General features: G+C 42.9%; 1 protein-coding gene across 7 annotated transcripts in view; it reads left to right on the forward strand.

Annotated features, from left to right (window-relative positions):
- Positions 1-20,777, forward strand: part of wdr27 (WD repeat domain 27) — a 109,131-nt gene extending 88,354 nt beyond the window's left edge. For all 7 annotated transcript variants that reach the window (XM_062975958.1, XM_062975968.1, XM_062975964.1 and 4 more), the window contains one exon: positions 20,220-20,777. In XM_062975958.1, the coding sequence (XP_062832028.1) occupies positions 20,220-20,267 (48 nt within the window). In that variant the 3' untranslated portion in view covers positions 20,268-20,777. The remainder of the gene's footprint in view (positions 1-20,219) is intronic.
- The last annotated feature ends 575 nt before the right edge of the window (positions 20,778-21,352 follow it).

Raw genomic sequence — 21,352 nt, forward strand, 5'->3', positions numbered from 1 at the left:
GGTCGTAGCGAAGTCAAGCCAGTCCGGAGTCAGGGTTGGAGAACAGCGTCAGAATTGAGGATGAAGCCAGCGGTCAGCAACGGAAGTCAGCCACAGAGACAGGAATGATGCCAAGCTGTGATGACCCATGGGCCTTGTAGTCCTGCTCAGGACATTGTAATTCCTGATGAAGATGAAAACTTGGGTTTTTTACCTTCCCAGTCTGAACTGGATTCCTCTCAGCCAGATCTTTCCCAGGCAGATCTGGGAACCTTGCACCTGCAAGAAAGTTGTCTCCCAGAAGTATGTCAAACAAGCCCAGAGCCTACTTCTCCCGTATTCTTGCGCCGGGAGTTTTGTAAACAACAGAGAAGTTTGGATTCAGCTTCGCGCAGGAGTGCGAGGATTGCAGCTAAGAATGTGGCCAATTAAGACTGCTTCTCGTGAGAATCTTTGGGGAGTCTCACATCTGGTCTCAGAGTTAGCTTTCGGTTCTGATTCCCAGAGAACTGCTTCGGCGGGAAAGCTAGACTCTATTTAGGTGTTTTACCCGCGTAGTAACTTCGCGGAGTCAATTCGTCAGCCTTCGGAGCGAGTTGTGTCTGGACAGCGCGCTCCGATTCAAGCCTCGCTCCTGCTCAAGCCTTGCCTTGCTATCCAGCCTTCGCCTTGCTTCCCAGCCTTGTTTATCTACGGACTTTGCCTTGTTTCCCAGGATCAATCCTTGCCTTGTTCCACGGATTTATCAAGTTATTCCACGGACCTTGTTCTTGTTCTTAGTTACCTTGTTCCACGTTCAAGCCTTGTTCAAGTATCAAGTTATTTCCTAGCCTCGCTCAAGTTTCATGGACTAAAGGACCTTGTCATCTCCCCTCACTTTGCTTGGCAAAGTGAGTGTTTCGGTTATTGGATTACAACTTTGGACCTTAATATTTCTTATTGGACATTGCTTTTTTGGACTAATTCTGACCTTTCCTGAAAGGTCTGATTCTGAACTATTTTCTACACTTGTTTTTATTAACTTTATATATTCCTTCAATAAAGATATTAGATAGATTCTGGCCTCTGTGTATGGTTATTGGTGCTCTGCAGCCTGGGTCGTGACAGTTTGACTCCGCCACCCTAAGCACCAATTAACCTCGGCCAGAATGTCTACCGGAGTTGTACCTGGGCCGAGCGGCCAGCCGATTACCTACACCATCGACAAGGAAGAGGTGGACCGAATCCGTGATAAGCTCAATGCACAGGATGGAGAAATAAGGGGTTTGAAGGAACGCGGAGTTCGTCTTCCGGCCATGGCGTTGCCAACCAAGTTTACTGGAGAAGCTTCTAAGGTTCATGTCTTCCGTCGCCAATGTCAAGCTTATCTGGAGGCCCGTGCTGCCGAGTTTCCCCAAGAAGACATCAAAGTGGCATGGGTTTACAGTCTTCTAGACGGGCCAGCGGCCAGCTGGGCGACGGCACTGTTCGACCAAGCCTCTCCACACCTAAGATCAGCGCAACACTTCTTGGACCACCTCAAGGAGACTTGGGGAATCGAGGACAATTTGGAGGCAGCCGGTCACAAACTCCGTCGCCTTTTCCAAGGAGACAGACCTATGTCTCAGTATATAGCCGAGTTCCGAGTGCTGGCCCACAACACCGGCTGGAACGATGTAGCCCTCAGGGGACAATTCCGGGAGGGTCTCAACATTGAAATGCTGGAAGAAATCTCCAAGGTGGATCCTCCCCAGACCCTCGAGGCACTCATTGATCAATGTTTACGGGCTGAAGTCATGATTGCCAACAGGAAACAGTGGGTTCGAGGCCAGGGCAGTAGAGCCGGGGCAAAACCCCCCGCTCCCGCCAGCGTTCAGCCACGTCCGGTGTGGAGACCCCCACCGCCAACCCCATACCCCAGAGGAGGCGAGGAGGTGCCGATGCAGTTGGGCAATGTGCGTCCCAGACTAGATGCCGCCGAGAAGGCCCGTCGTCAACGCTTAAACCTCTGCTGGTACTGCGGGAACGGGGGCCACTTCGCCAGAGAGTGCCCAGCCAAAGGGAAGCCTGCCGCCCGTCTTGCGGCGGCGTCCTCCACGGAGACGAAGGCGTCTGAGCCGACTGGCACACAGCCGGCGGGGGAAGCCAACGACCGGGTGTAGAGAGGCTCGCCAACCCGGTCAAAAAATCCATCCAAGAGCCGCCAACCGGGGTCCTGTTCCTTCTCGTGGTCACATTATGGTCAGCAAAAAGGGGACCCGTCATGATCCACGCCATGATAGACTCTGGAGCTACCAACAATTTCATCGATAGAGAGTATGCCGACTCTCTGGGATTACAATATCATGATTTCAAGAATGCCCGTGTGGTGCAAGCCATAGACGGCCGTCCCCTCAAGACGGGCCCCGTAAGTCAGTGGTCGGAACCCACCAGGATGTGGATAAGGGAACATATGGAAGAGATTTCCTTCTTTGTTACCGAGGTCCCCCATTTCCCTGTGATTTTGGGAATTCCATGGCTGACTCTCCACGACCCTAACATCTCCTGGTCCAACAGAGAACTGCAGTTTGCTTCACCGTATTGCCAAAACCATTGCCTCGTAGCCAAGGTATGCCATGCCACAGACACCGAGCCCATCATCACCTTGCCAAAGAAGTACTCCGAGTATTGGGATGTATTCAATGAGAAAGAAGCCGAAAATTACCCCCACATAGACCTTATGACTGTGCCATTGACTTGGTGGAGGGGGCCCCGATCCCGCGAGGGCATCTCTACTCCCTGACTGAACCAGAGCAAGAAGCTCTCAGGGAATTCCTAGAGACAAACCTTCGCAAGGGATTCATCAGACCCTCTCAATCCCCAGCCGCCTCCCCAGTGATGTTTGTGAAGAAGAAGTCAGGGGAACTACGCTTGGTGGTGGACTACAGAGCATTGAACAATATCACCAAGCGGAACAGCTATCCCCTGCCCTTAATCTCGGATCTACTGGATCGGCTTCGAGGAGCCAAGGTTTACACCAAGCTGGATCTTCGGGGGGCTTACAACTTAGTTCGCATCAGGGAAGGGGACGAGTGGAAGACCGCCTTCCAGACCAAATTCGGATTATTTGAGTCCCGAGTTATGAATTTCGGTTTATGCGGAGCCCCCGCAACGTTCCAGCATTTTGTCAATGACATTTTTCAGGACTATCTAGACAGGTTCTTGATAATCTACCTGGACGATTTTTTGGTGTTTTCCAGATCACAATCAGAACATGAGAACCACGTCAAAATGGTGTTACAACGATTGCGGGATCATGGACTTTATGCCAAGCTGGAAAAATGCGCTTTTGATCTACAAGAGGTAGATTTCCTTGGTTACCGCATCTCGCCTCTAGGGCTTTCCATGGATCCAGCCAAAGTTTCAGCAGTATTGGAATGGCGGGCGCCAACTAACAAGAAAGAGGTGCAGCGTTTCTTGGGGTTCGCGAACTACTACCGCAAGTTCATTCCAGATTTTGCCCGCTGGTCCGACCCCATCACTAGCTGCATCCGTGGAAAGCAGCCTTTCCGCTGGACTGATCAAGCAGAGAAAGGGTTCCAGCAACTAAAGAAACTATTCACCTCCCAGCCAATTCTACAGCACCCAAATCCTGGAACCCCTTTTGTGGTGCAAGCGGACGCCTCTGATGTGGCAATTGGGGCTGTACTCTTACAACCGGTGGGAGATCACCTCCACCCCTGTGCCTTTTATTCTCGTCAACTAACCACACCAGAGAGGAATTACACCATTTGGGAAAAAGAACTACTGGCCATAAAGGCAGCCTTTGAAACTTGGAGACATTGGCTAGAAGGGGCCAAATTTCCCATTGAAGTCCACACTGATCATCGTAATCTAGAACATCTAAGAACTGCCCACAAACTAAATCAGAGGCAGCAACGTTGGGCTTTATTCTTTGAACGTTTCAACTTCCAGATCCATTATGTGACCCCAGCCCAAACCAAGCAAGCAGACGCCCTGTCACGTAAACCGGAATACGCTGCAGGACGCAAGGAGACCTTTGAATCCCAACTGCTACAACCTGAGAACTTTGCCACGCTCACGGTGGGGAACACCAAATCCATTCCCATTGGTTCAACTTCCCCTACTCCAGGACCCATCTGTGCTCAAGAAATCAGGGCTAGTCAGCAAGCAGATGCCTGGGCGCAGGACCAACTTCGCCAAGGTCTGCATTTCCCCTTTTCGCTTAAAGATGGGCTGCTCTGCTATAGAAATCATGTTTATATCCCACCCGGACCGGGCAGGGAAAAAGCGCTTCGTCTGTGTCATGACTGCAAACCAGCAGGACACTTCGGACTATTTAAAACTATGCATTTGATCCTAAGGGATTTTTGGTGGCCCAAGATCCGCAAGGATGTGGAAAAATATGTCAACACCTGCCCAGTATGCCAGCGCTCCAAGATACGAAGGGAGAAGCCCTCAGGGCTTTTACACCCCCTTCCTACCCCATCTCGCCCATGGGAAATAATTTCCGCGGATTTCATCACTGACCTACCACCTTCCTGTGGATTCACCACGATCTTAGTGGTGGTGGACCTATTCACCAAGTTAGCCCATTTCATTCCCTGCGAAGGCCTCCCCACGGCCAAGGAAACTGCGGATCTATTTCTTCAACATGTTTTCAGACTACATGGATTGCCCAAGAGTTTAGTCACAGACCGTGGATCTCAATTCACCTCTCGTTTTTGGAAGGCACTACAAAAACTATTGGGCATAGACTCTCGCTTATCTTCAGCTCATCATCCCCAAACAGATGGGCAAACGGAGCGCACCAATGCCACTTTGGAGCAGTATCTTCGCTGTTATGTAAACTATCAACAGGACAATTGGGCTTCTCTGTTACCACTGTCTGAGTTTGCCTACAACAATGGAGTTCAAGCTTCTACAAAAGAAACGCCGTTCTTTGCAAACTACGGCTTCCATCCACGTTTCTTCCCCCCTGTCATTGAAACTTCAGAGGTTCCCGCAGCAGAGGATTGGCTGCAGGAACTCACAGCGGTGCAACAACTTTTGCTCCAGCAACTGGATCAAGCCAAGGAGGACTATAAACGCCACGCTGACAAACATCGCCAGCCGGGCCCCGAAATCAAGGTAGGAGATCGGGTTTTCCTGTCCACTCGCTTTCTGCCCTCCCACCGCCCTTGCCGGAAGTTAGATGCCCGTTTCATTGGTCCCTATCCAGTGGTGGCGCAATTAAACCCCGTGACTTTCAAACTCCAACTTCCGCGTTCAATGCGCATTCACCCAGTGTTTCACCGTTCCCTGCTCCTTCCGGCGGATGGTGTGCGACCTGATACAGACCAACCGGCCCCCCCTCCTGTTTTGATGAATGGGGAGGAGGAGTTCGAGGTTGAGGACATTTTGGATTCTCGCTTTCACCGCCGCCGCCTACAATATCTCATTGACTGGGTGGGTTTTGGCCCTGAGGAACGCTCTTGGGAAGACGCCTCCACAGTCCATGCTCCTGATCTAACCCGTCGCTTTCATCAGACCTATCCCACCAAACCACGACCTCGCGCCTCGGGGAGAGGGCCCCAGTTTGGGAGGGGCCTTGAGGAGGGGGATAGTGTGATGACCCATGGGCCTTGTAGTCCTGCTCAGGACATTGTAATTCCTGATGAAGATGAAAACTTGGGTTTTTTACCTTCCCAGTCTGAACTGGATTCCTCTCAGCCAGATCTTTCCCAGGCAGATCTGGGAACCTTGCACCTGCAAGAAAGTTGTCTCCCAGAAGTATGTCAAACAAGCCCAGAGCCTACTTCTCCCGTATTCTTGCGCCGGGAGTTTTGTAAACAACAGAGAAGTTTGGATTCAGCTTCGCGCAGGAGTGCGAGGATTGCAGCTAAGAATGTGGCCAATTAAGACTGCTTCTCGTGAGAATCTTTGGGGAGTCTCACATCTGGTCTCAGAGTTAGCTTTCGGTTCTGATTCCCAGAGAACTGCTTCGGCGGGAAAGCTAGACTCTATTTAGGTGTTTTACCCGCGTAGTAACTTCGCGGAGTCAATTCGTCAGCCTTCGGAGCGAGTTGTGTCTGGACAGCGCGCTCCGATTCAAGCCTCGCTCCTGCTCAAGCCTTGCCTTGCTATCCAGCCTTCGCCTTGCTTCCCAGCCTTGTTTATCTACGGACTTTGCCTTGTTTCCCAGGATCAATCCTTGCCTTGTTCCACGGATTTATCAAGTTATTCCACGGACCTTGTTCTTGTTCTTAGTTACCTTGTTCCACGTTCAAGCCTTGTTCAAGTATCAAGTTATTTCCTAGCCTCGCTCAAGTTTCATGGACTAAAGGACCTTGTCATCTCCCCTCACTTTGCTTGGCAAAGTGAGTGTTTCGGTTATTGGATTACAACTTTGGACCTTAATATTTCTTATTGGACATTGCTTTTTTGGACTAATTCTGACCTTTCCTGAAAGGTCTGATTCTGAACTATTTTCTACACTTGTTTTTATTAACTTTATATATTCCTTCAATAAAGATATTAGATAGATTCTGGCCTCTGTGTATGGTTATTGGTGCTCTGCAGCCTGGGTCGTGACACAAGCTGAGTTTGAGAGCGAAGAGATATGCCAAGTCGAATTCCGGTCCAAGGTCCAAAGGGTGAAGTCGTCACAGCAAGGTCCACGTCACGGGTTAACACAAAGAGCCAAAACGATGGAGGCGAGCGGCAGCTAATGCAAAATAGTAATAACAATGCAGTCCAAAGAGAAAACCCACACAGTTCCAGCCCTCTGTCATAGAATAACCCAGATCAAACTTACATTGGTTGCAAAGTCCCAAGCCAGTCTTCGGAGTCATGTACAGGAAACCCCATGGCGCCCAACAACACCTTGCCACACGCAAAGAACAATGCCCAAAAATCCCCAATTTATTTAGGTTTCCTTGGGCGTCCAAACAACCAACGCCTTAGGATCAGGCGTCCCAAGTTCCTCATCAGAGCCAAAATTGCCCTGCCCACGTCCAACCCTGTCCACACCTGCGGAATTGCCCTCATTCCTCCAGGCAGACCATGTGGGGTCTGCTTCTGAAGAACCCAAGCTTCTCCTGCATCCTCAGCATCCATGGGCCCAGTTTCCTCCGGAGCCCGTGCCCAATCTATGCCAACTCCTTCCGCCACCACCGGGTCCTCAGCAGTCATTTCCACCTCAGGATCCCATTCCAAATCCCCAAATGAATCCTCATCTGACTTGCTGTGTAAGTCTTCCAACGAGCCCTCCTCGCGAGGATTCTTCCTTCCCCTCCTGATCCTACCATTGTCATTAACAGCCTCAGAAGACTCATTCACAACACATTCAGCTGTTGCCTAGTTCATGCTGTGAGTGTTTCCAGAAACTGAAATGAGATCTTCCCATAGATATTAATAGAAAAATCCAACATTTTAATATAGCTGGGACTGTACAGTAGTGTGTCTATTCATTTACCCAAACCCAAAATGGTGGGGAGCTGGGAAAGAAGAAACAGGCCTAGTGAGAATAGTAGCTGTTGTTAGGTGGTGGAGGAACAGAATGGAGTGGCTGAAATCTTGAACAGATGTACTCCACACCAGGACAGATTATTGTAGGGCTCTTACCCATAATCATAATATACTGTTTAGGTGATTAGATCATAGTAGTTGTAGAACTACAAGTTGGATCTTGAGGAGTTTACCATTTAATCTAGGTTTGGTTTTATCTGGCATTGAGGCATGGGATATTAAGACCCAGAATTTGTACAAGTGTGTAATTATAGATTGCAGTTGTAACTTGCCACCGCCTTTTAGCAACAATTCCTCCCTGTTTTTCTCATTATTGAGGCACTCTCATGATGAGAATGATGTCATAGTAACAGCATAACCACATCTGTGTTTTTTTTTTACCAAAAGAGGATAGTTGTGTTAGATTTCTTTTAAAGTCATCTTTTAAAATGTTTTCTTTAAAACCTAATGTGAACCCACACTCACTCTTTCAACCATGTGAATTTTAAATATATGTTATAGATTTACAAATGCCTATTACAAATGTGACTGGAAAACCATTATATATTTTTCAGGCTAGCTTAGTAGAACTTGCACATTAGCATACGGTTTTTAAAGAACACTTTAAAATGTGTAGTATGCTTATAAGGCCCATATAATGCTATATGAAGGCAACCACTATTGTGTAGAACGGAGGAAACAAATTTCTATGATGATAAAAAAAAATCTGAGTGAATTAAGAATATGTGTGAGAGAGACAGTACATTGTACACATTTGAGTTTTGATTCCTCAGTCAGCCATGGAAATCTTCAGGATGTCCTTGGAAAGTCACTCTCAAGCTTAAAAGGAAGGCAATGGTAAATTTCTAAATGTTTGCCAAGAAAACCCTATGATAAGATGCCATTACTCAGAGTTGACTTGAAGGCACATAAAAACAACAAATTATGGATTTTCTGGGGGTTAGAGTGTGTCTTGCCTAGTGGATTTTCATGGACAAGTAGGGATTCAAGCCCTGATCTTCAGAGTCATAGTCCAATATCAAAGCACTATACCACATTGGCTGTCTTAACGACAATAATTTGAATGCCCCTAGGTGACAGTAAAGTGGATGAATACAATACTTCTTTTGGTATCATGGGAGATAGAATAGCAAGCAAATTGTAAAGACTATATAGTTTCTTCAGCCTTACATATTTTAGCTGAAAGACTAATTTTGATTATAAGAGCAGCGCCTAATGTAGTGAGTAAATAACAGCTTTGACTCTAAGAGATTAATGTAAGGAAATCAATGAAAGGGAAGTTTTCCTTCACTCTTCCCTATAGCTGAGGATGTTGAGCGGATTTGGATTAAACATTGGACTGCGACTCTGGAGATCAGGGCTTAATTCCCCACTTGACAATGGAAACCCATTGGGCGACCCACACATTCCCAGCCCCAGATAATCATGTGATAGGTTCACCTTAGGATCAATTTTAACTTGTGAATTTTAGTCTGCATTTATCAGTGAATTTTAACCTGCATTTTAATTTTATGTATCTGGTCATACATATTTTAATAGTGTTTTATCTATTTGTTTTAATGATGTTGTACCTCACCTTGAGCTACAAGGAGAGGTGGGTAATAAAATTATTATTATTATTATTATTATTATTATTATTATTATTATTATTATTACTATTATTATTCAGCAATAAAGTGAAAGGACATAAGAACAACACCCACCTCAGTATCTACCTGTACCCCATTTCAAGGATTATGGCCCAGCTGGTGCCAGTCACTTCTCTTTTGATTGTTGCAGTTATTTAATTGGGAACCATCTATTCATTCTTCTTCTTAGGGAGACAAAGAATGTCCTTTCTTCTCTCTCATTTGGGAGAGGTCAGTTTTATTTCTTCTTCTTTGGTCTTAAACGTTCTGTCCTCCAGCAGTCCTTTGCAAGGGGAGTCTGGTTGTGAGAGCTCCTTACAGGCAGGCATACCTTCTGCTAGGCTGGGCAAAGTACAAACATTACACTTTTGTGATTTGTGATACGCTTTCACTAATCATGCATGCTATAATCAGTCTTCCTAGTTTTGCTCTAGGGGAAGTGCTTTGTGCTGCATATGCTGAGATGAAGACCACAGTCTCTTTCCATCATCTACATTTAAAGGCCTTTTTGAATGCTGGAACTGCTTAAGGGCAGTTCTCCTCTTTCAGCAATAACCTTTTTTTTCTATGTGCTTCAGAGGATTTGATTCTGTTTCAATTTTGATGTCAACACTGACATTGATTCTATTGACATGGGCATCAACAGACCCACATTCACTATTGTTAACTGACTACATTGTTCTTCCACCATTATCTATAATTAACCTATCAATTTCAGTAGTGTGAGAATCTGATTTGTCTCTTACAGGGCTGTAGCCAGAAAAAAATTTCGGGGGGGAGGGGGGTTTGAACCCCTAGCACCCCCCCCCCCCACTACAAACCTGTCAATATCTGCTTGAGATAGTGCCTGGAGGGACTCTTAATGTTTTGCGTCTCATAGATTTAGCATGGGGATTTGGTTAACCAGTTAAAATTCATGAGTAAACCAGGTTTTTTTTATAACCTGAAAAATTTCGGGGGGAGGGGGTTGAACCCCTAACCCCCCCCCCCTCGCTACAGGCCTGGTCTCTTACACTGCAAAGGCTATTCTTTAGAAATTGAACAGTGGTTCTTCCATGAAAGAGGAGAAAGATACTAGACTTCCCATTCTCTGAATGGTTCTTGTTATTGGAGATTCATTAACCATTGGTGATCATTAAGGACCCAGGTTTTTAGTGGTCAACATATTAGCACAATTTCAGTAGCCATCTCAAAGCTTCCATTCCTGCAGCTACCAAGCCATGGAATGGAAAAATGTCTATCAAGTGCAAGATGGATATTTCAGCTTTCTGTGTCAGCAGCCCTCTCCTAACTCCATCATGTCTTGGAAATTCCAGGTGAAATTATAACATAGAGATAAAGAGAAGCAGAATGACAGCTGCCATGAGCTGAAAATATTGTTAATTGAGTTTATATGGTACAACTGAACTTTGGGAATACATCAGGACTTTCTTTAAATATCTGCTCAAGTAGAAAAGGGAATTTATCATGTTCTAAACTGGTGGTTCTCAGCCTGGGGTCCCCAGATGTTTTTGGCCTACAACTCCCAGAAATCCCTGTCAGTTTACCAGCTGTTAGGATTTCTGGGAGTTGAAGGCCAGAAACATCTAGGGACCCCAGGTTGAGAACTACTGTTATAAAACAAAGCCGATAAACTGACCAAACCGCAAAATAACACAGCCAACAATATGGCAGACTAGGAATAGATAGATCAAAGGGGTGCAATATGAGAAATATAACAAAAAAAAGCAAAATAAATTTACAGACTTGCCACATGGAATGAGGTACATAATCATTTGAAGAGTGTAAAATAAAATAACAAAGGAAATTTTGGAGTGGGAAGAAATCAATTTGCAATATTTTGCATGTTTATCTCAACATAAATCTAGACATCCATGAGGAAATGCCATTAAGGCAGTTGGCCATGTTTTTAAAGAGAACAGTGAATCATAATTGAATAATTGTCAGCATTAAAATGATACTGTAAATGCAATATAATAGGTGACTAAAGGATATAGTGTATTCAAAAATATAATGAAGGCCATGAAGAGAAATCTTAAAGAACACCAACATCACAAGACAATGAAGAGGAAATAGCTGATAAAAACCTTAAAATAGCAATAAGAAAAGATTGAAAAGAAAAATGAATGTTCCCTTTCTAATTCAGACAGACACATAAGTACCGTGTTTCCCCGAAAATAAGACCTCCCCAAAGAATAAGACCTAGCAGGGTTTTGGGGGGATTGCCAAATATAAGGCCTCCCCTGAAAGTAAGACCTAGCAACTAAGGCTGCAGCAGAGTTCCATTGGGAAGCATGGCTGCAGGGCAGAAGCAGCACTCATACACACACCGGAGGGAGGGAGGGAGGGAAAGTGCTTGCTTTCTGTGCCTCCCTCCCTCCCTGCCTTGCCTTGCCTGTCCCCCAGCCGAGGCTTGAAGAACCTTCCGTGGCTGCTGCCGTTTCTTCCTTCCTTCCGTCTCCCTCCTGGCCATGCTGCCTTGCTTCCCAGAGGCTTCTGATTGGCTCCTGGAGCCCGGGCAAGGGAGGGTGGGAGGGAAGGAAGGAAGAGGGTTTTCCACTCGTCCCCAAGGCTCCTTAAAGGTACAGGACGCATTGGGATTCTCCTCTCATCTTCCTATCCTATGCCATGAAACTGATTATTTTATATTATTATTCTATTGCCATATTATTATCATCATATTCTGTTACTATTATTATATCCCATTATTATATTATCCTATTAATATATTTTAAATCATTATATTATATTTTTCTATTATTATTATTATAATATCATTATATTATTATTATATTATTATTATATTATATTTTCATATTATTATATTATTATTCTGTTATTATTAAATTCCATTTTATATTACCCTATTAATATATTTTATATCATTATATTCTATACTATTATTCTATTATATTATCATATTATTATTTTATTATTATTAGCATATTCTGTTATTATTATATTCCATTTTATATTATCCTATTAATATATTTTATATCATTCTATTCCATTCTATTAGTCTATTATATTATCCTATTATTATTATATTATTATGCTATTCTGTTATTATATCCCATTATTATATTATCCTATTAATACCATATTATTATCATTTTCTGTTATTATTATATCCTATATTATATTATCTCATTAATATATTGTATATCATTATATTATTATTATATTATCATATTATTATTATAGTATATTATATTATTCATCATTCATGACTACATTGAAACTAGAATAGAGAGAAATCAGCGTGGAAACCTTGTGAAACCTAAATTGCAAGAGGTACCATAGATTGTTGTACATGTAAATAATGGTAGTAACAAGAAATTCTTGATAGGATTCATAGTTTGTCTGTTATGCTGGTTTGTGATGACAACTACTTTACAGTATATAATAAATGTTCATTTTGTTGTTCAACAATAAATGTGAGCTCTTCTTCATGGAAAAATAAGACATCCCCTGAAAATAAGACCTAGTGCATCTTTGGGAGCAAAAATTAATATAAGACCCTGTCTTATTTTCGGGGAAACAGGGTAGATAAATCAATCGTTTAATAGTTCCTGGTTGAGGGGAAGAGACAGAAGTATGTGCTAGAAACATTTATGTATAGTTCTTTCTCCCATTTCTTTTTCCAAGTTGGCTGTGTACATTTTGTTTATACCTCTACCTGTTGGATTTTCAGCAGGGGGCAGTATACCATAATGGAACTTATGCAAAATAACAATGTTCATTTCCATTATTAAGTAATCTAGTGTTTCCTCTATTGGGTGAATTGCAGGCCTTCTTAGGTAAAAATATCCCTGAAACATGGTAAGTAAAGCAAATATCAAAATATCAGATCATTGTAACCTCCATAAAGATTTTGTTTAAACTAAAAAGAAAGACATAGAATCCCTGCACCTACTAACACAAGGACACTAAACCCATTACAAATGACAAGATTTAGAGTGTTTTGCTTTGAAAAGGTAACTTGTGAATTCTATAGGTTTCGAATAGCAATTTAGAGAAGTCCATATTTAAAAAGTTACACAGATTTTTACATTACAGTTGGTTTATATATGAGATGATCACACACACACATTTTCCACTGTGTGTATGCTAGCATAAAGCGAGCCCCATTATAATAGGCACATGCTTGTGGCCTGCATACATACATAAATTATATGTTTTGTAAAACCCTAAGTGGTATAAAGTGTGTTGTGGAATTACACTCTTGGAGTCAAAGGTCAGACGCCAACTGAGAGCTAAATATAGTTTATTTAAGTAACAACTCAAAAATAGCTCAGTAAATTGTCAGAGGCTTAAAACACTTAATCTTCAGTGTTATTAAGCAGTCAAAACAGAAAAAAACGCCAAAAACATGAACTGGCATATAATCCAGATTAACCAGAGATATAATCTGGATTTAACAAAGTACTTGAACTCAGCCCAAAGACACAAAACGGGCTAAAAATGGCAAAACAAACAAAGATAATTCACCGCAAAGCCCCCAAACCTTCCCCAAAACCCAGGAGTACAGCAGCGATTCCAAACTGAGGCAAAAACCCAAACCGGGTTAAAAGCTCTTTGCCGAAAGCGGCACAAACAAACAAAACTGGAAAACACTGAGGAGTTAGCGACAAGCTGCTGCAGAGACGAAAGCCAGACCAGGAGCCAAAGGAGCGTAGCGTTGTAGCGAAGTCAAGCCGATCCGAAGTCAGGATAAGGGAACATCATCAGGGTCGGGAGCGAAGCCAGGAGTCAGCAACGGTAGACAGCCACGGAGACGAGAACGATGCCAAGCCGAGTTTGGGAGTGAAGAGATAAGCCAAGTCGAGATTCAGTCCAAGGTCCAAAGGGTGAAGTCGTCACAAGAAGGTCCACGTCAAGGAATGGCACAAAAAGCCAAGACAACGAAGGCGAACAGCAGCTAATGCAAAATAGTAATAACAGTGCAGTCCAGGAAAACCCACACAATTCCAGCCCTCCGTTGAAGAATAACCCGGAGCAAACTTACATCTGTTGCAAAGTCCCAAGCCAGTCTTCAGAATCACGTACAGGAAACCCAATGGCGCCCAGCAACACCTTGCCACACGCAAAGAACAGTGGCCAAAAATCCCCAATTTATTTAGGTTTCCTTGGGCGTCCAAACTTCCAATGCCCTAGGGTCAGGTGTCCCAAGTTCTTCATCAGAATCAGAGCTCCAAACAGCCAACGCCCTAGGATTAGGCGTCCGAAGCTCCTTCCGAAGAATGCCCGGTAGTCAACACAAAGGCGCAGGTCCCCTGACTTCTTTTTCACAAAGAGTACGGGCAAGGCAGCTGGGGATTGAGAGGGTCTAATGAAACCCTTGCGGAGGTTTGTCTCTAAGAACTCCCTGAGAGCTTTTTGCTCCGGTTCCATCAGGGAGTAGAGGTGTCCTCGAGGAATTGTGGCCCCCTCAACTAGGTCGATGGCGCAGTCGTAGGGTCTATGTGGGGGTAGTTTCTCGGCTTCCTTCTCGTTGAATACATCCCAGAAATCCGAATATTTCTTGGGCAAGGTGATGATGGGTTCTGATTCTGTGGTATGGCAGACCTTGGCTACCAGGCAGTGGTTATGGCAATATTCCGAGGCAAACTGGAGTTCCCTTCGGGACCAAGAAATGTTTGGGTCATGGAGTGTTAGCCAGGGAATTCCCAGGATCACAGGGAAGTGCGGTACCTCAGTGACAAAGAAGGAGATCTCCTCCATATGTTCCCTAATCCACATCCGAGTAGGCTCGGTCCATTGGCTAACAGGCCCTGTCTTCAGCGGTCACCCATCAATGGCCTGGACTACCCGGGCATTCTTAAAATCAAGGTATTGCAACCCCAATGAGTTAGCATAGTCTCTATCGATGAAGTTGTTGGTTGCACCAGAGTCTATCATGGCATGAATCATGACGGGCCCCTTTTTGATTGACCACAAAGTGACCACCAAAAGGAATAGGACCTCCGTTTGTGGCTCTTGAGTAGGGTTATTGACTGGGTTGGTGAGCCCTTCTACACCCGGTCGTTCCCTTCCCCCGCCGGCTTCGTCTCAGTCGTCTCGGTGGGCTCTGCGTTCGTAGAGGACGCTGCCGCCAAATGGGTGGGAGTATGCTTCTTTGCCAGGCATTCCTTGGCGAAATGTCCCCCATTTCCGCAGTACCAACAAAGGTTTAGATGTTGTCGCCGGGCCTTCTCCGCAACATCTAACTTGGGTCGCACGTGGCCCAGTTGCATCGGTTCATCCTCGCTCCCCATGGAAGTGGGGGCTGGTTGAGGGGGTCTCCAAACTGCGCGAGGCTGGGGAGAAGCAGTGGAAGGGTTTTTTATCCTGGGCCTTCCACTCTGTACCCGGATCCATTGCCTCTTGTTGGCAAGCAGGACTTCTGCCCATAAACAGTGGGCGATAAGTCTCTCGAGAGTCTCTGGGGGGTCCACCTTGGAGATTTCCTCCAGCATTTCATGGTTAAGTCCCTCACGAAACTGGCCCTTAAGGGCTATATCATTCCAGCCCGTATTTTGAGCCAGTACACGGAACTCGGCTATGTACTGTGACAGCGGTCTGTCCCCTTGGAATAGGCGCCGGAGTTTATGACCAGCCGCCTCTTGGTCGTCTTCAATTCCCCAAGTGTTCCGGAGATGGTTCAAGAATTGCTGTGCGGTGGCAAGGTACACGGATCCTGCATCATATAGCGCCGTCGCCCAGGTGGCTGCAGGTCCATCCAAAAGACTGTAGATCCAAGCCACCTTGAGGTCCTCCTGCGGAAACTCTGTGTGGCGGGCTTCTAGGTACACCATACACTGGTGGCGGAATACGTGGACCTTTGAGGCTTCTCCGGAGAACTTGGTTGGCAATGCTAGAGTTGGGAGTCGGGCCCCGCGATCCTTCAGGCCACGAATCTCCCCCTCCTGCTCCCGGATTTTGTCACGGATCCTGGTAAATTCTTCTTGAGTAATGGTGAAACTGGTCGGCGCGGCCGCCCCAGCCCCCTGCTGATCGGTCATTTTGGCCTTTGGTTACTTAGTGCTGTTGGTGGCGGAGTCAAACTGTCACGCCCTGGCAGCGGAGCACTAAGAACCAGCACACGGAGGCCAATAACAATCTAATATCTTTATTAAGGAAATATTATAGTAGAAAGAAAACAAGCAGAGAATATAGTTCAGCAATAGACCTTTGAGGAAAGGTCAAATATAGTCCAGAAATATATTGTCCAGTATATTATATTAGAGTTCAAAGTTGTAATTCCAAAACCGAAACACACTCTAACTCCAGGCAGTTAAGAGTGGGGATAAACATCCAAAGTTTTCTCTGAGGTTTTACATGAGTCCAAGGCAGGGAGCTGGAAACAAAGGCTGGATACTTGGCACAAGATTCAAGGCTGAGAAACACGACGAGATGGGTCACAGTACACGGCAAGGCAAGGCACAAACGAACTGAGGGTTGCAGACTTAAACGCAGTCCACACAAGGCTGGAACCGAAGTTAATCCTTAGGCTGATCTGTTGACTCCGCAACGGACTCAAAGTGTGGGATACTTTTAAAGAACTTTAATCTTCCTGCAAAGCAGGTGTCCAGAGCTTCCTTTCTCAAGGGAAAAAGAAGTGAAACACATCTTCATCCAGATGCTTTCCTCCCTGCAATTTCCCAGGAGAACTTAGCTAATTAAGGCCCTGTCTGGCAGCTAATCTCTCGCCCCTCCTCGTATGTTCCCTTTGAAAACGGCTCGCCTGATAAAATTCCCTTCTTGCAAAGGGAGGGGAAGCGCTGGGAAGAATCTGTCCAAGGTCTGTTGTAATGGGTTCTTGGCAAGAATTATCCACAACAGGCATCTGGAATAGCTCCGTCTCTTGCTGATACGGCAAAAACCCCATGTTTTCATCATCATGATTCATGATGGTGCTGGAGTCACAACTTCGTGGCCCATGGGGCATCACAATTTTGGATTTAAATAAAAGATACTTTGTGTTAAAACCCCACTCTGTGCCTAAAGCAAATGGCTAAGAGATGTTGACTAAGAGAGGTTCTGACTTTTTTGACAACCATCTGTAGTAACAACTATTTCACCCTTTTCAAATAAGTCCCATATTCTGTTCAGTGAACACTCTGTGCTATCTTAGTATGACACTAGTGCCCTCTATGCTAATTTACCATAGGGATGAACAAGTTGTGGTGGCCAGTTTGGTCCTTCTAGGGCCCTGCCAAGGTCATCTCGACCATTCCCATTTATCTATCTGGAAATTCATGTTTGGTTTGTAAAACAATTTGAGGGAGGGGGGATGTTCGAATAAAAGTAAGCACTAGAGGGTTGTGGCTTGCTTTAAAGACAGATTACTGATTATTGTAGAAACAGCTTTGCGGGCACATAGTGTCCTTGGGTCATATAATTTCCACTACTGATTTACTACTGTGCCTCTTCATCTTGATATTTTATTTGTGGTATTTGTTTCCATTGTTTACTGTGTTCTGCTTTTTATTAGCCCTATGATACAATGAAAATACATGTAGAAATTTCTTTTTAGCAATATGTAGCTAGCTTCCAATTGTTAGTCTTTTAAACTCTGGAACAGATATAAGTATAAAGACATTAACTTCACCCTACCACGTTTATAAGAATGTCTGGTCTGTAATGTGAATTCATGAATGATATCCTTGAACTAATTTTCTTATTTACATGTGATGGGTGCCAAAGTCTAGAGTGAAAAAAATGTAATGGGTTAAGAATAACTTCTCTCATGCATGTAAACATATATCACCTACCTTCACTGTGAAGATATTTATTCGTTTTGTTCTTTTCTTAAATGTATTTAGTGGAGGGACTGTGACTTCCATAAAATAAATGTCCAGTTTTCTCTTCCTCACTGTCAAAGAAAAGTCTTGTGCAGTTATAGTAAAACAGAATGAGAAGGGATGGGGAAATAAGAATAACGTTATGATTTCTTATAAAATGTTTAATAATATGTATCCTGTACTTTTGACTCGATATTTGAATAAACGTATCTGTCAGCCTTTCCCCCTTTTAAAATTTTGAATCAGATTAGTCATTTTAATTCTCCTAAAGTTTTGGTAACTACTCTGCCCTAGAGAGTTTATCTTCACATATAATGTTTTTGCATCAAAAACAGCTTATTCTGTGCAGAAAACAGCAAAAAGGCACAGAAAAGAATTTTGCGCAGAAATATGAATAATAAATGGTCTAACATATTATTAATATTTCTAAACCCTCTGGTATAAAATCTTTTTAAATTGCATAGTAAATCTTATATTGATTCAAGTAGCATTTAATAACATGTTGTTTATTTTACCAAAGTCAGGCTCGTAGCCAGAAAAAAATAGGGGGAGGGGGTTGAAACATTTTTTAGCTAATCATGAAAAGTAGTTCCATAACACAAAATAATTTAAATACTATGGTTCATTCAAATTTCTATTTTAGTTACAAAGTTTCAAGTTTTAAAAAATCTGAAAATGACTCTTAATTGGTAATTTATGGTTACAAAAGAATACCACAACTTTTGTTGGAAATACAGTAGAGTCTCACTTATCCAACATTCTGGATTATCCAACGCATTTTTGTAGTCAATGTTTTCAATACATCGGGATATTTTGGTGCTAAATTTGTAAATACAGTAATTACTACATAGCATTACTGCCTATTGAACTACCTTTTCTGTCAAATTTGTTGTATAACATGATGTTTTGGTGCTTAATTTGTAAAATCATAACCTAATTTGATGTGTAATAGGCTTTTCCTTAATCCTTCCTTATTATCCAACATATTCGCTTATCCAACATTCTGCCGGCCCGTTTATGTTGGATAAGTGAGACTCTACTGTACTTGAAAACTGTGTCAATACACTTACTGAGAGCAATAACTGTTCTGGGGTACTCACATCCAAAGTTTCACCTGCCAAAACAGAGAAACACTGTGATGCATTGCATCTTTCAACAATTTTGGACTATCTTGTCACCACAAATGTTTATAAATTCATTTTGTATTTGAGGACTGCATTCATAGCTGCAGTTTCAAGATGACTTTTTAGATCAGTGTTTCCTGATCTGGCATGAGATCTCAACAAGGCAGTGAAATTACCATATAGGTAATAGGTTCTGAATCTTTGTTCCCTCTTAAAGCCAGTTTTTGTCGACCACAAAGGACAATTATTTTCACAATTGGCAGAAGTTTCTGTTTTCTTCTGCTTTCATATGCTCATGCTGAAGCAAAGAGCACAGCAGGGGGCAGAGCAGCCTTAAATAGCTTGCAGCTCCACCCCTGTCAACCGCCCCCACCAAGTCTGATCTCCTTCATTTGGGTTGAGATAGTGCTTGAAAGTTCTGAAGGGGCTCCTAATTTTCGTTTCTCTAATACTTATCATAGGGATTTGGTTAACCAGTTAAAATTCAGGAGTAAAGGAGTTTTTTAACCTGAAATTTTTTTTGGGGGGGGATGTTGAACCCTTACCCCCCCCCCCCCCCGGCTACAGGCTTGACCAAGGTCATAACTGATTTCTCCCTTGTTAACAGTTTATTTTAACTTTTGTTGTATTGTGGGTTGTAGGCTGTATGTGTATGTGTCAAGTGTGTTTCTCAAGTGTTTTAGTACGGCTTATAGGTTAATCAATAAATTTCTAACATATCATGAGTAGCACTATACATCAAACAGAAACTTATTTTTGAAATTCCTAATGTTTGTATAAGTGTCATTTTAGATAACATTTTACAAAATAAAGCCAATGTTTGATCCAGGATACCTATTTCCAATTCTCATTGCAATTACTCATGATAGATACCAGGTTTTATATCTACATTAATAGTACTTATTCCTCTTGATATATTACCAGATTCCAGGGACCAGCCTTTCATAATCTGTTTTTCTCTTTCTCAAAAGTACACGTTAATTTTATAATGTTAAACTGATTAATTATTCATTTGAAAATCACTGTATATATTAACGTTAGTAATAAAAACAGGTTTACACTGAAAGAAAATATGAATGAAAAGAAAATAATAATGTAATACATTATCAGTACATTCAGTTCACCTTTATATTTATTAATTTGTTTAAAAAACAGCAAGACTTTCTGCCAGGTATAATTCATGACAGACAAAATCTCTTTGCTTCATATTACAGCTCACCACAGCCACTTTGGATGGAAAACTGCATTTGTTCCTACCCTGAAGACTTTGACATCTTTGCAGGAATCAATCTCCCTGAAAGAAAGGAAACCATTGGTTACTGGGCAGGCTACTATATAGTTTGTTAAATATAGGTTTCCGGGTGCTTTCTGATCCCTGTTAACCCTCAAAATGCACGTAATAGCTGTAAGGAAAGAAGTAATATATCACGAGAGTGAGTACTTCCTATCTCTTTTATAGTAGAGCATTCTAGTATACATCATTTTGAAACCTAACTTCACCAGTGCTATCAGTTAGCTAGTTTAGTCTAGTTGGATCTCATTAACTGTAGACATTGTAATACAATCTATAATTTATCAGGGAACATCAAATGACATTTAAGGAAGGTCATGGCCAAGTTTCTGTTGTATTTTATTGTGATTTGAGATGTCTGAACCACTATACTTTTAAAAATGCAATATTTGAGCACCTAAAATTGGGACATGAATAAAAGCCTGCCTTTGTTACACTTTTGACAACACCCAATTCTCAGTAATAAAATGATTTATTGTCATTTCTTTTGTTGTCTGTTGATTCCACTTTGGGAACCACCTGAAGATTTCCAGCATGTTTTGGTACTTTAGCAAACTTTTGCCATACTTTAGGTTTCAGTGGATATGATAGCAACTGTCTTTCAAATTTTATTGGGCATTAACCATTCTGTTTCTCCTAAAATCAGATAAGTATTCTGACCCTTTCACTATCACTTTAAGAATCAGTAAGAAAATTATTCTCACCCATTCTCTGAACAGATTGTTCAGAATATTAGCATGGTATATGATCCTTTTATAGGAATTGTTTAACCTAATTTTCAGTTGTGTTCTTTACAAAGCTATGTACCATGTGTTACCATTCTCAGAACTGTTTTCCAAGTCCATTAGGATCAATTTTTATCTCAGTTCATTTCTCTGTACCTAGCTATTTGTGTAGGCTGAACAAATGATTTTTATACCTTACAACGCCTCTCTTTGTATCTCCCCAATGGATGAGTCCTTAAGCATTCCAGTCTTTGGCTCTTGCTCACTGTTAATTCTCTATTTTAAGTAAATAAAATAGATTCTGTTCTGTTGCTTCTTCTCTAATGGAGTA

This window comes from Anolis carolinensis, chromosome 1, assembly GCF_035594765.1.
Source record: "Anolis carolinensis isolate JA03-04 chromosome 1, rAnoCar3.1.pri, whole genome shotgun sequence".
Taxonomy (NCBI): Eukaryota; Metazoa; Chordata; class Lepidosauria; order Squamata; family Dactyloidae; genus Anolis; species Anolis carolinensis.